At 65.4% G+C, this 14,452-nt stretch overlaps 7 protein-coding genes across 7 annotated transcripts in view; 3 read left to right on the top strand and 4 right to left on the bottom strand.

Moving 5' to 3' along the window:
- PFL1_06405 (uncharacterized protein) overlaps nt 1–863 on the top strand; it is a gene marked incomplete at both ends in the record, with an annotated part of 4,292 nt that extends 3,429 nt beyond the window's left edge. The window contains one exon of the mRNA XM_007883948.1: nt 6–863. Coding sequence (XP_007882139.1) covers nt 6–863 — 858 coding nt within the window. The remainder of the gene's footprint in view (nt 1–5) is intronic.
- A 1,380-nt stretch (nt 864–2,243) lies between these two features.
- On the top strand, nt 2,244–3,621 carry PFL1_06404 (uncharacterized protein; the record flags this gene model as incomplete). Its single annotated transcript, XM_007883947.1, has 2 exons — nt 2,244–2,669; nt 2,923–3,621. 2 exons carry the CDS (start codon nt 2,244–2,246, stop codon nt 3,619–3,621), a joined length of 1,125 nt encoding a protein of 374 aa, XP_007882138.1.
- A 1,402-nt stretch (nt 3,622–5,023) lies between these two features.
- On the top strand, nt 5,024–5,759 carry PFL1_06403 (uncharacterized protein; the record flags this gene model as incomplete). The annotated part of the gene is made up of 2 exons (XM_007883946.1): nt 5,024–5,331; nt 5,453–5,759. 2 exons carry the CDS (start codon nt 5,024–5,026, stop codon nt 5,757–5,759), a joined length of 615 nt encoding a protein of 204 aa, XP_007882137.1.
- Nucleotides 5,760–5,876: 117 nt separating this feature from the next.
- Nucleotides 5,877–7,354, bottom strand: PFL1_06402 (uncharacterized protein; the record flags this gene model as incomplete). The annotated part of the gene is made up of 4 exons (XM_007883945.1): nt 5,877–6,217; nt 6,378–6,965; nt 7,084–7,142; nt 7,254–7,354. The coding sequence occupies 4 exons, from the start codon at nt 7,352–7,354 to the stop codon at nt 5,877–5,879; spliced, it is 1,089 nt and encodes a 362-aa protein (XP_007882136.1).
- A 408-nt stretch (nt 7,355–7,762) lies between these two features.
- PFL1_06401 (uncharacterized protein) lies at nt 7,763–8,925 on the bottom strand (the record flags this gene model as incomplete). Its single annotated transcript, XM_007883944.1, has 4 exons — nt 7,763–7,885; nt 7,998–8,147; nt 8,270–8,342; nt 8,474–8,925. The coding sequence occupies 4 exons, from the start codon at nt 8,923–8,925 to the stop codon at nt 7,763–7,765; spliced, it is 798 nt and encodes a 265-aa protein (XP_007882135.1).
- A 655-nt stretch (nt 8,926–9,580) lies between these two features.
- Nucleotides 9,581–10,534, bottom strand: PFL1_06400 (uncharacterized protein; the record flags this gene model as incomplete). The annotated part of the gene is made up of 4 exons (XM_007883943.1): nt 9,581–9,627; nt 9,720–9,817; nt 9,930–10,339; nt 10,463–10,534. The coding sequence occupies 4 exons, from the start codon at nt 10,532–10,534 to the stop codon at nt 9,581–9,583; spliced, it is 627 nt and encodes a 208-aa protein (XP_007882134.1).
- A 732-nt stretch (nt 10,535–11,266) lies between these two features.
- PFL1_06399 (uncharacterized protein) lies at nt 11,267–13,262 on the bottom strand (the record flags this gene model as incomplete). Its single annotated transcript, XM_007883942.1, has 2 exons — nt 11,267–11,690; nt 11,878–13,262. The coding sequence occupies 2 exons, from the start codon at nt 13,260–13,262 to the stop codon at nt 11,267–11,269; spliced, it is 1,809 nt and encodes a 602-aa protein (XP_007882133.1).
- Nucleotides 13,263–14,452: the final 1,190 nt, after the last annotated feature.

The raw sequence follows: 14,452 nt of genomic DNA, 5'->3' as shown, positions 1-14,452 counted from the left end.
AGCAGGCTCGCGCCCACGAGCGCCGCCTCCGCGCGGCCGCCTCGACGCCGGACATTAAGGCGCTCTTTGACTCGCCCGGCGGCCACCACGGCGCGCCTGGGATGAACTACACGACGACGACGACGGCGGCCAACTCGCCGCTCATCGCCTCGTCGCTCTACCCGTCGCCCTACGGCAACGGTCGCGGCTTTGGCAGCGACGTCTGGGGCGCTCCCCGCCACTTTTCGTCGAGCACCAGCAGCAGCACCGCACCCAACGTGGCCCAGCCGATCGGTACGCCCGGCGGGGCGGCCAGCGCCGCGAATATGAATCCGGCTGCTGCCGCTGCTGCTGCTGCCGCCGGCACGACCCCTGTGAACGGCGGTGGGATCCAGTTCCCTCAGCACAACCCGCGCCTGTCGGACGACCTCAACCTGGCCTACCGCGGCGGGCCCGAGGCGCTTGGCATGGAGGAGCGGGTCAAGGCGCTGCGCAAACCGCGCTCGTTTGCCCACCGGGCGCAGAGCCTCGACATTGGTGCACTCGCCGCGCAGCAGTCGGCGCTCGGCATGGGTGGTGGAGGTGCCACGACGACGCCGGCGACGCCCTACACGCTTGGCGCCATCGGCTCGGGCGGTGTTGGCAGCGGCGGCAGCGGCAGCAACGGCACCAGCGGCGGCTTTCCGGGCATCGGTGGCTCCCACCACCCGCACCACTCGCTGCACCACGCCGCGCTGCACAACCACTCGCACTCGCACCACCACCACCACGCGCCTGCCTCGAGCATCTCGCGGCTGCCTCCGGCCAACACGCCGGCGCCTGACCCGACGACGATGGACGAGGTCAGCCGCGTGCTGGCCCAGCTCGCCTTTGACCGATCGTGAGCGCGGCATTCGTGGACTGGCCTGGCCTGGCCTGGCCTGGCGTCGTGTCGCGTCGCGTCGCATCGCATCGCATGGCCGCGCCGTGTCGTGGCTGGCCTCGTCGTGTCCCTAGACTCTTGCCCCGTCGCCGGCTTCTTCGCCCCTCGTTTCCCGTTTTTGGCGCCCTTTCCCAAGTCACGGCCGTTCGGACTGCTATGCTCCCTCTTTGTCGCCGTCGTCACGCAGCATGCCCGGCTCCTCCTCACCACCCCCCATCCATTCGCTCCAGGCGTTTTACCCCTCTTTGGCATCCATATCCCGTCATCCACGCAATCAGCCCAGTCTCGGCATCGCAAACTACCCGCCTTCCTCCCCTTTCCCAATCTGCGCCCCTCTCTCCCTCTCTCTATCGGCACTGCAACCCTGTCCGCGCGAACCCCGTGTCCATGGCGCACGCCGACCTCGGCTGACGGCTGTAGCATCCTCGCTCGCCGCTTTTCGTCCATCCTCATCACACCCCCCCACGTCTCCCGTCTACACGTACAAACCATACACTCAGAGTCAGAATGTCAATCTATATCTAATCATCGACAGCAGCCCCCCATGGCATCCCGCCCTGTTTGGCCCGCTTGCATGATTCGGTCGAGGCTAGACGACGATCGCTCCGGCCCTGGCGAGCGGGCGGACGGGCGGCTTGCTTTTGCGATCGGTCCCTCGATCCGCGCCAAGCACAGGCAGGCCACGTACGTCTCCCTCTGCTGATGGACCCAGGCCGATGCATATGCCAAGTGACGAGAAGCAGGTGCGGCTGAGCAGGCGAGGACGGTAGTCGGCCTGCCCTGACAGGGGGGGGTGGGCCAGTGAGCAGGCCTGAGTCAGACTAGGGCCAGCGAATGCCGCGACCGACTCAGCCTTGGCCAGACCGGGCAGCCGAGCAGAGACATACCCATCTCGACGCCGCCGCCGCACGACGAGATCATCCGAGGCCGCCGGACGTCCTCCCAGCTTGCCAGCAGGCTGCTTGACTCTGACTTCTGGCTGAGCCATGCGAGAGGAAGATAGCGGCCTGCTCTCGATCCAGGGCTGCTTTGGAGCTGAGGCGAGACAGAGACAGGCCGGACTTGGCTCGAGCGCCAGGCAGCAGCAGAGCGATGAGGCCAGGCCGGTCAGCGAGACGCTGTCCCCCCCCTCTCCCCTGCCTATAAGGAGCGCGCGGGTCGAGGCGGTCAGCGGCTAGGCATCTCGATCCATTCCCGCCATCACCATCGCCGCCACCACGACCGCCACCAACACAGCCATCGCCAACACTCCCTTGGGCCCTTTACAACCCTTCTCATCGGACTTTGTCTACCACGCCGAACGAGCGCATCACCCTCACCACCAAACCACCTCACCACCACCATGTCCTCATCCACTCCTGAGACCAGCACGCAGCCGCAGCCGACCATCGATGCGCGCGAGTCGATCCACACGATCCCTACGCACCATAGCGCCGCGGTTTTTGAGCAGCACGGCGGACCCGTCGAGATCAAGATGGTCGCGACGCCCACGCCGCGCGGCCTCAAGCCGGGCGAGGCGCTCGTCCGGCTCATCTACACGGGCGTGTGCGGCACCGACCACCACGTGCTGCGGGGCCACTGGCCCATCGAAAGCAAGCTGCCCCTCGTCGGCGGACACGAGGGCGCCGGCGTCGTCGTCGCCCTCGGCCCGGGCGCTGACGCCTTTGTCGACATCGGCGACCGCGTCGGCATCAAGTGGCTCGCCGACTCGTGCCTCGCCTGCGACTCGTGCCGACGAGGACTCGAGCCCAATTGCGACAAGGCAGAGGTGAGTCGAGGAGCGAGCGGGCCAAACAACGGTCTGGCAGCGTCCGTACGAGGCTGACACGGTTCTGACTGACATGCTTCTTTCTCGTTCTACACTGCTTGCCCCCCTCTGCCCCGCCGCCGCCTGACAGTGCTCGGTACGTGCAGGACAAAACAAGGCGGCGCTCCTCGAATGCTGCCGCCGTCGCAATGAGAGCCCGGCACTGACTGACACTGTCCGCCCCTCACCGCCCGTGTCGCATCACACTCCACAGGGCTTCTCGCGCGACGGCACCTTCCAGCAGTATGCCGTGGCGGCCGCCAAGCACCTCAGCCCGATCCCCGCTGGCCTGAGCCTGAAGGACGCGGCGCCCATCCTGTGCGCCGACGTGACGGTGTACACGGCCCTGCGCAGGGCCGACTTGGTGCCCGGCCAGTTCTGCGCCATCCTGGGCGCCGGCGGAGGCCTGGGCCACCTGGCGATCCAGTACTGCGTCTACTCTGGGCTGCGCGTCGTCGCCGTCGACACGGGCGAGGACAAGAGGCAGCTGTGCCAGTCGCTGGGCGCCGAGACGTTTATCGACTTCAGGCAGACCAAGGACCTGGTCGACGACGTCAAGAGGGCCACGACGGACGGCAAGGGACCGCACGGAGCCCTCGTGGCCGCCAGCAGCGGTGCCGCCTACGAGGATGCGCTCAAGTTTCTGCGACCGGGCGGCATCCTGGTGGCCGTTGGCCTGCCTGGCGGCGCCGTGATCCGGGCGGGCGTGTTTGATACGGTGTTGAACAACCTGAGGCTGGCGGGCAGCTACGTGGGCACGCGCCAGGAGGCCATCGAGGCGCTCGAGATTGCGGCGACGGCCAAGGTCAGGGCGCGCTACAGGGTGCTGGGCCTCAGTGACTTGCCGGCCGTGTTTGAGGACATGGAGCAGGGCCGCATCGCCGGCAGGGTGGTGCTTGACCTCGACAAGTGAGGGTGGCGCTGCTGCGGTGGTCGAGGAAGCAGCAAGGCGGTACCAACGCTAGGCCGCCGGGTCGACCTCTGTCTCTTGGTCAAGCTGTCAGTGGTGGACCCTGACCCGTCGGCGTCGGGCCCAGTTAGCCGGACCGTACGAGCTCTCTGCTGGCCTGCCCGGCCGGCCACGAAAGGCATATGAATTCGACGATGACACGGCGAGGCGGAGATGCGTACATGAAGTGGCGCTGGCGCGAAGGTGGGGTTCTCGTTGGCCAACAGTAGGCAGGGGTCGTGATGAGCATCGTAAGGGCGGCAGTAGTCGCACGCGGGGACCCCCGTGATTCCTAGCTCGCTGCGCCCGCGTCAGCAAGGGAGACGGCCACAATCGTGAATGGACAGGCCAGGCCAGGCCAGGCAAACGCCGGGGACCCGCGCCCCTCTCTGCCTGGCATCGATCGCGAGATGGACCCCGCGCGCGCGCTGCCCTTTGTTTGTGAGCCGGCAGGAGGAGGAGGAGGGGGCAGTCAGGAACACGGGCAGGCCAAGTTGGGCCCGACGTGGTGGTTCGTTTGTTTTGTCGCACACCTCTCTCTCTCTCTCTACTCTGGGCTGGGCTTGCTTGGCGAGCGAGATGCCTGCCTGCCAAGCGAGGGGGAAGAATGGGCATCGCGCGGTGCGGCTGCGACGCTGCGACGTGGAAGCCGGCCCCAGCAGGCGGGGAACCAGAAGTCGAAGCGGCAGATGCCGACCGACCGACCGACCGACTGTCCGGCTTCGCCTCGTCTTGCGTCGCCCCGCCTGGCCATGCCTGGCCTGCCTGGCCATACCGTACCGTGCCATGCCGTGCCGTGCCGGGAAGAAGGGGGACGGCGAGGTCGACTCTGTGGCAGAGTTTCTTGCGCGCAGCGGAGGAGGGCAGGCGGGCAACGGGCCTGGATGTAGGGGTCCAACCGCCCCGCCCCCGTGCCTTGCTGCCCGCGCGCAGCGGGGCATTTTTGCATCCCCCCCCTGCCTTCCCGGCCCTCCAGTCGACGCTCCGACTTTGGCCTTGCTTGGCCTTGGCCTTGGCTTGGCTAAACTTGGCCGACAGACGGACGGACGGACGGACGAGGTGGGTACATACAGACGGCACCCCGCGCAACGTCGATGTTTCCCCACACCTGCCTCTCCCCTTCTCTCTCGTCCTCCACCCGTTCGTTGACCGTCCCGACCATCTCTGCACCGCGATTCCACCCGCGCACATACATACCTTCCTTGACCCCACACTTCGACCCGTCTACCCGCCCCCACGCATACAGGCTCTGCTCGTCTCTCGTCTTTTCGATCCAACACACGTACGCTCGTCCTCGCTGCCCTATTCCACCCTACTCTTGAGTGGGCTCAAAACAACCGCAACTGCGACCTTGACGACTGCAAGGATGAAGTGGCACCACCTCGCGCTCCTGCTCGCGCTCCTCCTCGTCTCGCTCCTATCCTCGTCCGCAAGCGCGTCCGCATCCGCATCCGATCCTCATCACGCACCACACCTCGTAGCTCGACAGGCACCCGTCCCCGCTCCCGCATCAGCATCGGCCTCGACATCGGCTTCGGCATCGTCGTCGGCCGGCGCTCCGGCATCGACTGCCTCGGCGGGTTCGGCGGCAGGTGGCGATGCCACCGTCTCGGCGGATACCAACCAGGGCTCGTGTCAGATGACCAACAAGCTCAGCGTCAACCAGCAGGCTTCGTGAGTCCACCCTGCCACCCCTGTCCTCTCACACCCGATCCTCGTTCCATCGCGCCCGCATCCCTCCCTACTCACCACCGCCGCTCCACCTCTCCCTATCCCCCTCGTCACAACGACACAGTTGGAGCAACGGCATCATCAACACGTGCTGCGTCTACGCCACCTACTCGACGTGCTACCTGCGCATCCAGTCGACCGTATCGGGCGCCGAGGCGTGCGAGATCCCAGACTGCAACGACCTCGCCTCGAACGACCGCGCAAAAATGATTGGCTTCAACGCCCTCAACTCGACAAACGGACAGGGATCCCTTGGCAACATCTACCCGAGCTTCGGTCAGGGCAACGGCGCGCGCCGCCAAGGGACAGCGCGCCTCGTCGTCTCCCTCGTCGCGGCCGTGGCCGTGTCCGGGCTGGCGCTGGTCGTCTAGGTGGTCCCGGAAGATCCCATGTCGTCGTCGTCGTCGTCATGATAGAGGAATACAAGCTTGCTTGCTTGCTTGCTTGCTTGCTCAGTCTCGTCGGCCCATCTGCACCACGCTGCGTGCTCAGTGCAGGATCTCGACACCCTCCGCGTCGAGTGCAACGGGCGGCTCGTCGCAAAGCGTCCAAAAGTCGGCGCCGTCATCGCCGTCGTCTTGCCGCTTCCCTTGACTTGTCGTCGCCTCTCTGTCGTCTCCGTTCGCGTCCCCATCCGATCGTGCAGCGACTGACGGTGACTGCGTGGCCGCACCAGCATCAGGGCTGGCGCCGACGCCGCCGCCGCCTCTCCGTCGATTCTTCTTGGACGCTCCACGACCGCCGCCGCCCGTCTGTATCGCGGGCAGCGGCGCGGGGAGGTCGACGCCCGAGTTCCAGAACTGGAGCGCCAGGTCGTTCAGCGCCTCGGCTATCGGCGAGTGGGAGGGTGTCGGGGGGAGGGTGAGGGGGATCGCGGTCGAGTTCTCGACTAGCCTCGCGACCGGCGAAGCGCGACGACGTCAGGTCTCTGCTCCGTCGTTGGGCCACCATACAGCGGGGTAATAGGGTTAGGAGAACGAGGTACTCACCGAAGCGGACGAGGGCCTGGCACTCGAGGCGCATCTTGCGCGCGGGCATCGTGTCGCAGTACCGGTCGAGGCTGTTGCAGAGCAGGACGATGTTGCGCAGCGCGTCCGGAGTCCAGTTGGATCGGAGGATGCGGTCGTACAGTCTGCGCCCGCAGTGCGGCATGTACACGAGCGTCGTCGTGTGCCGCCGCCGCCCATCGACGGCGTCCCGGAACGTGTACCTGCCACCTCTGTCCTCTTGCTCGCGCTCGACGCCAAACGCAGCGAGGATCTCGCCGTCGAGGGCGGAAAAGACGGGATCGTACGCCGATACCCTTATCCTCTTCCTAGCGGCGGCGGCGGAGGTGGGTGTGGTGTCGTCGTCGTCGTCGCCGTCGTCGCCGTCGTCGAGGAGGCGTTGGAGGTGCCGTACGATGAGGATCAGGAGGGCCAGTTGAATCTGGGCGCTCTTGGAATCGACTAGGCTGCCGAGGCCCAGGGCGAGGATGCGCGTTGGGACCGCCGTCATCCCGCCCGGGGAGGGGTGGGAGGTGCTGCTCGATGATGACGAGGGAGGAGGGGTGACGGGCCATAGTGTACGGATCGATTCTGTCGGCAGCACAGGTGAGGGAGGGACGTGAAGGGAGTGGAAATCAGAGCTGTGCTTCATTGCCCCGCCGCCGTCGTCGTCGTCGTCATTGTGGGTGCGCGAAAGGGAGGCACCTACCGAGTACGTCGGCGCGCCCTTGCTCGCCTCCGAGCTCCCGGATCCACCTCTCAATCGCCCTGATACGGTCGTCGCGTACCTTGACCCTCTCCTCTTGATCCTGCCCGCCCTCATCTCGATGTATCCGAGAGGCCGCCGTAGGAGAGAAAGAAGAGGAGGGAGGAGCGTACGTGAACGGCGTCGATGGCGCCGCACGGCGTCGTCTCGAGCCCGAGGCGGCCGCAGCGGCCCGCGACCGTCTCGTCACCGTCGTGAAGCCTTCATCTTGCATCGCTGTCGATCCGGAGTGTCGAATTCGGGTTAGACGAGGAGGAAATGGTGGTGGGTGTTGGACAGGACGAGGGAGAGCGGGGCCACGGAGGATCTTCCAAGTTGGGAGGGAGGCCTCCACAGCCCAACCCAGGGCTGGCTCGCAGGGAAAAATGGGCGTTGGCCGGCCCTCGCTCGCCGAAACCCGAAATTGTCTGTCGTCTGGGGCCGCTCCCTCGTTCCCTCGCCACCAGCACAGACCAACACTCCTCACCTCCCGCCGACTTCACCAACGGTCAGCCGCCGTCAGGCAAAGCGACACATTTCAAATTGGAATGGACAGCGAGAAACGGGGTATCATGTTGCAGCCGCCGTGCCGACAGCGGTAGGTACGAATGAGAGTGTGGGGCGGGCGTTCGACAGCGTCTGGCTAGTAGTACTCGAGTTCGAAAAAGAGGAGCGCGCTCCGGTTGGGCGGCAGCAGATTGAGGCCGTTGGGGTTGAGCGTGGTGCGGTTCGCCTCGTCGATATACCCGTACAGCTCCTTCATCTTCTGCGTCGTATCGCCCAGGCCGGACGGAGAGGGACGGCAGGTGAGGAAAGAGGGCGAGAGTCAGCGTGTCCGGGCCGAGACAGAAAGATGGACGGACGCAGCGCGCACTCACCCGACCGTGGTGCGTGCCCAGGACCATGGGCGACAGGTAAAACGTCAGGATGGCCAGCACATTGTCCAGCCAGGTCCGGCCGGGAGCGTGGGCCGAGATGAGCAGGTCGTTGAGGTCGTTGACCAGCTCCGAGTAGACCGTCGGCGAGATCTGCGGACGCAGACGATGGCGCAGTGGGCGAGTGTTGGCACCGGGTCAGCCATAACTCCTCAAGCGGAACAGCAGCCCAGGGAATCAGGACTAGGGTCGGTTCGGCTCGCATCGGCACTCACCCTTCCCTCGAGCTCGAGCGGGAAAGCCGGGTGGAACTGGGGCAGCTCGCCCGTCGTGTAGTCGCGTTCGATCCTGTTGAGACCATAGTCCATCAAGAAGGAGCGAGGAGCCAGTCAGGACGTTACGAGTCAGTCGATGACATTCACTCCGCGGCCACTCCGCCCTCCATCGATCTTCGCGGCCCCGGCAAGTCGTGGACTGACCTGACAATCTCCCTCGGCTTGTCCCTCCCAATCACGCCGCAGGGGGGCGTGCCAAACGCCCGCTCCTTGCCCGGCGGGCCAAAGTAGTAGCTCGATTTGGGCCCGAGCGTCTTTTGCGGCGACCCGCCGTCGATACCACCTGGCTCTCCCGGTCCCCCTCCTCCGACGGCCACGGCGGCGGCGGCGGCGGCGGCGGTGGGAGACTGCTGTTGTGCTTGGTGCTTGGACGGATCGTAAGAGGGCGACGTGTTGGACGTCACGGCCGTAGAGGCAGACGCATGCGGGGCATGCCGCTGTGACGGCGCCGTCGCATACCCGCTCGTACTTTTAGCCACCGACTCGACGTCCTCTGACAACGGACCCGTGCCCGACGGAGAGGGAGAGGGCTGGGAGAGCGGGTGCTGGGTCTGCGCGGGCGCTGCTGTGGTTGTCGTCGTCGTCGTCGAGGACATCGTGGACGACCAGCGTGGCGCAACGACGAAAGTAGAGTGGAGAAGACGGAAAGCAGACTGACGGGTGAGGTGAGGGTGGGTGATGGTGGCTCGAGTTCGGAGGGCCGAGCAGAAGGCAGGGTGTTGGTTGGTCTTTGGGTGTCGAGTCGGCTCGAGCGTCGGTGGGGGTTCGGTGGGGTCCAGCCCGCCGCCGAGTCCCGGCGCGACCCCCGACTCGCCAGGCCCGCCGCCATTTCAGGCATGTTGACCCCACCTTCACGCTGCCTATTCGAGCCACCGTCGTCGGTCTCTCCTGCCTCGCCGCTCGGTGCTCGTCCTCGCTCGGCGAGGTGCGAGTCTTCTTCCACTGGGTTGCATGCAAAGGAGACCATCGACATGGCAAGGGAAGGGCACGGCCCGACTCGGTCCAGCCCGCTAGACGCGCCCGCATGGCGTGTGTGACAGTATCGTGGCAATCGATCAGGGACAAGGTGCGAATGTATGGTACAGGGGGGCGTGGCGCACATCCTGGCCGACGGCCAGCCAGCGGCAGCAGGTGCTGACGGCACTGTTTCGTCGACTGCTGCGCGCCCGCAGAGAACCATCGGCGGCGGGGCCTCGAGGTGTCTGTGTGCTGCCTCGGCGTTGAGACACAAGAGAGGGGGGGACTGGGCCATCATAGACAGATGCGGTAGGAGCAGTATCGTCCCGACGTCTCGGAAGCTGTGTGCAGGAAGGCGCAAGCGCAGATGGTCAGTCCAGCCGTACGCCTCGCGTTGCCGCAACCATGACTGTGCCGGCGCCATCGAACTCACGCCGAGTGATCTTGACTACCTGCCCTCTCTCGAGGCCAAAGTACTTTGCCACGGGATCGGCCTGCTGAATCCTCGGCAGCTGCGAGTCCTTGAGTCGGCTGTGAGGCAAGACGAGGACCAAAAAGGAGGGCGAACGACGCGGGTCAGCCGGGTTGAGGGCCGCTTGGCATCTGCTGCTGCTGCTGCCGGTCGCCGCCGCCGGGCACTCACTACCTCGCCAGCAGCGCCTTTTTCTCGTCGGTGGTGAGCACCTCGTGTTTCGGGACGAGGTAGTGGTGGGTGATGTTGACGAGGAGGTAGGCCTCGTCAAAGTCCTCGAGCTGGAACGTGTCCTTCATGGCGTCAATGACCTTTTTGGCCGAGCTCGTCATCTTGTCGCTCCAGATGATGATGCCGCGGTTGATGTCCTTTTCCTCCATGATGCCGATAAACTGGCGCATCGTCTTTACGCCGACGTTGCGCTCGGTCGAGTAGAAGACGAAGAGGCGCTCGTTTTCGAGGTGCGAGTGCTCGGTGAAAAAGTTGAGGCGGTTGCGGTCCACGGAGCCGCCATTGGGCGCGTACTCGGCCTTGAACGTCTCGAGGTCGATGTTGTACTCCTCGTCCGCCACTTGGTAGCCCTGCAGAGGGGGGGACGAGGCGAGTGAGAGGGGATGATGGCACGCGTGGTCAGCGGCTCAGCGGGCCGGAAGGCGCGGATGGGCAAAGGTCGACGCTGCGGCGGACTTCGAACGGCCACTCACCCTATCTCTGACGAGCTCGTGGATGGTCTTGTTGACACGCCACAGCCTGGCCGTCTCTCTGTCGTCGTCCATCGTATCGTCGGGTCGCGGGGCGGTTCGCTACGCTACGCTTCGGGGTCGGGTCGGTTCAGGTCGGTCTAGGTCAACTCAGGTCGATGGCGCAGCGACTGTCAGAGCGAGCCGATGCGGAGCTGCGCAGCGGCGTTGAGGAGATGGAGGCAGGATGGCGAGAGATTGGACGGGAATCGTGGGGTCAAGGGCAGGGGAGGAAGACGAGGATGAGCACGGCAGACGGACAACGAGGTGGAGAAGATCAAAATCGAGGATGGCCTGCGCCCGCCGCACGCCGCCCGACTGGGTTGCTTTGGCTCGGATGCGACGCCCGCCCGCCGCTGCCCACGCAGAGAAAAATTCCAGAACCTCGCACGCGGCACTCGGAGTCGGGCAGGCGTCCACGAGCCGCAAGGCAAGACCGCACTTGGTAATATTTTTTATGATGCAGCCATTTAACCCGGTTGACAACAAAAGCCTCGTTAGCGTAGTTGGATTATCGCATCTGTCTAATACACAGTGCCTCAGCATGAGCTGAGTATCAAACAGAAGGTCACTAGTTCGAGCCTAGTACGGGGCATCACCTTTTCGCGCCTCTTCCGTTCCTCGGTCGGCGCATCCCTTTTTGCGGGGCTCGTCGCCGGGCGACACCGCATCCGGGCACAGACTCGAGCAGCGAGCAGGCCAGGGCAGGGCAGGGCACAGATGCGATGCGATCGTAGTGTATTCGTGACGGCAGGACGGCGCTCGAGCCTAATCCCAGATCCAGCTGATGCACCTGATCCACCCCTTCGTCCTGGGTTCAGGTTCATCGGGGAACTCCTCGGCCTGTCTAAACGCAGCATGGAGCGGGATGTCGGGGAGGCTCGTGATCTTGGTCTTTTTGAAGAGTTTCCAGACGAGGTAGGCGGCGAGGACGAGGGGGATGTCGAGGTAGGCCGAGACAAAGGTGGCTGCGTCCCATCCGCCCGTGGTGAAGACCGAGTAGCCGTTAGTGAGGAGGATGAGGATGCAGAAGCCGAGGGCGACGTGCGAGCTGTGGTAGGTCCAGCCGGCGTTCCAGGGCAGGCACGAAAAGGGGATGCCCTGCACCTTCATGGCGCGCTTGAGGCGGATGTGGTTGAAGAGGATCACGGACCACGATACCAGCACGCCGGCCGCGGTCAGGTCCACGAACCTGTCGTCGGCGTCGTGGACAGAGTGGGGAGGAAGGGGGGGACAGCACGAGGACCAAGGGCGGAGGCAGGCAAGTCGAGGCGGGGCGGGTCAGCGAAACTCCGTCCCCCGAAAGCCACCGCTTGCAAGGGCTGAGCAGCAGCAGCAGCAGCAGCAGCAGAATCAGCAGCAACACAGGCCCCGCTCACCAGTAGAAGACGGTCAGGGCGTCGTTGGAGAGACTCATGAAGCTGAGGAACATGAAGAGGGTGTAGAGCAGCACGCAGTTGTACGGCGTGCCCCACGACGTCGTCTTGAGAAACAGGGCGGGGGCCTGCTTCTTGAGCGCGAGGCCGTAGAGGACGCGGGTGCCCGAGAGGAGCGCCTGGTTGGACGAGGACCAGGCGCTGGTGATGACGATGGCGTTGACCACGCTCGCCACGGCCGGGTAGCCCGCCGCCGATGCGGCAATGACAAAGGGGCTCTGGGCGGCCGTCTCGCCGTAGCCGTCGAGGCGTCCGTCGTTGCTGGCGACGAGCATGCCGACGACAAAGATGCTCAGCAGGTAAAAGACGGTGACGCGGATAAAGATGCGCTTGCACGCGCGCGGAATGGCGCGGCGCGGGTTGCGCGTCTCGGCCGCGGCCATGGCGAGCGACTCGACGCCGGCAAACGAAAAGACGGCCGAGGTCATGACGCTCCAGTAGCCGAGGAACCGAGCCCACGACGTGTCGCCGACAAAGGGGCCCGGGTCGCGCCAGTAGCGGAAGCCGACGCGCTCGATGCCCGGCACGCCGCCGAGGTTGACGACCAGGCCAAAGACGACGAGGAAGATGACGAGGGCGATCTTGAGCATGGCCATGCCGAACTCGACCTCGCCAAACACGCGGACAAAGCAGATGCCCACGAGGAAGGTGACGGCGATAAAGGGAAGGATAAAGGCCGTCTTGTTGATGCTCCCCTCGGCCCAGAAGTCGATCAGGACGCAGATGGCCGTGATCTCCGAGGGGATGGAGAGCAGGTTGCCATAGACGAGGTTCCAGCCCGCCGCGAAGCCGAGCGCCGGGTCAAAGAGGAACTCGGCGTGGCGAACCAGCGAACCCGTGACGGGGAGGAGCGCCGACGTCTCTCCCAGGGCGTACTGGACGGCGCAGACGATGAGGCCGACGGTGGCGTAGCCCAGCAGCGCGCCCAGCGGCCCGCCCGACTGGATCGACCCGCCGAGGCCGAGGAAGAGACCCGTACCGATGGCGCCTGCCAGCGCGATCATCGACAGGTGGCGCTGTCCGAGGCCGCGCTTGAGGTCGCGGTGCTCGTTGACCGTGACCAGGTCGCCGTTGCTGTCGAGGTAAAGGGGCGACGAGTGGACGGATGCGCCGCTGCTGTCCTCCTTGGAGGCGCCGGCGGCGGCGGCCACCTTTTCGACGTCGAAACCGTCGGCTGCACTGCCGGCAGCATCCGCAGCTGTGGTGGCGGCAGGCTGGTGGTAGGACATGGTCGGGCCCTCGTGGCTCAGCGAGATGGCGGCATCCGACGACGACGAAGAGGTGGCCTCGAGGGGCGGCGGCGGGGCGGCCGTCGTGTCGGCCGTCATGGCGGAGACAGCAAGCTGGGCAGCAGCAGTAGCAGCGACCGCCGCTGGAGGGAGAGGGCAAAGTGGGCCGGTAGACGGAGGGATGGTGGTGGTCCGCAGCGAGGGAGCGCGGGGAGGATCTCAGGAAGTCAGCCTGGCCGCACCTCGGAGGCCAGCTTGCCTTTTGTTGGCCGGTGAGGGGGAGGGGGAGCGGGGAACGACCACGGTACGGCCATCTGCAGTACGTACTCTCTCTACGCCTCCGCCCGCCCGCCTCTCCTCTCCCTACCTTGGCTTGGCCCTGCTCTGCTCGATGCGCGTCTCGCGTGATCCAGGAACGGGCTGCCGATACCGTACGACGGAGCCGGCGAAGCGTCCCTCGAAGGCAACAAGCCACGAGGCGTAGGTCGCGCGAATGGCGCCAGAAGAGGCCATGCCGCCGACCCGCTCACACGACCTCGTCGTACGCAAGCCAGGCCATCCCGCGATCCGTCGTTGGTCTGGGTCGAATCCAGCGAGGAGGCAATCGAAGCCCGTCGGTCGTCGACCACATGGCAAAGGGGAAAGGAAGCGGGCCGAGGGATGGCGTTATCCTCGGCCGCGAGCACACCTGCCTCGTCCCGCTCTGCCGCGGACGAATCGAATCGATTCGCGCCCCCAGCCGGCTTCGGTCGGTTCGGAGCGGTACGGTACGCTACGGCTCCCCGTCACCTGCCCAGCCGTGTGCACGCCATCCCTCGACTCGAGCCGACAGAAGCAGAGGCTGGAAAGCGGGCGAGAACGAGAAAAATGCAGAGAAAAATTCGCCGAGAAAATCTCAATCGAACCCGGACCGCCGACCTCGCCGACGACAGCCGCCGCCGGCGGCCCACCGTCCATCCGAAGCGAAATCTGGAGGGGACAAACGAAAAAAAGTCAGCGAGGAAAAAAGAAATCTCCCAACGTGGGGCTCGAACCCACGACATTCAGATTGGTTTCTGCGATCAATCGCAGAGGCTCCGGATAAGAGTCTGACGCTCTACCGACTGAGCTAGCCGGGATGAGTTGTGAACGGTAGTCTAATTTGGTGGATATTATAGTTCTAATGCTGGGAGGTATGAGGCAACAAATGCCTGCCAGCGGGCGAGGGCCGCTCCGACCCAGGAGGAAGTGGCTCGAGGGTCCTCTCACCCGGTCCCCGCCCGTCCGCCCGTCTTGGTACAGTCGTCGGC

Source organism: Pseudozyma flocculosa (genome assembly GCF_000417875.1).
Source record: "Pseudozyma flocculosa PF-1 unplaced genomic scaffold scaffold00026, whole genome shotgun sequence".
Taxonomy (NCBI): Eukaryota; Fungi; Basidiomycota; class Ustilaginomycetes; order Ustilaginales; family Ustilaginaceae; genus Pseudozyma; species Pseudozyma flocculosa.
The sequence above is the reverse complement of the archived record's forward strand: the minus strand, read 5'-3'. Positions and strand labels throughout refer to the sequence as shown.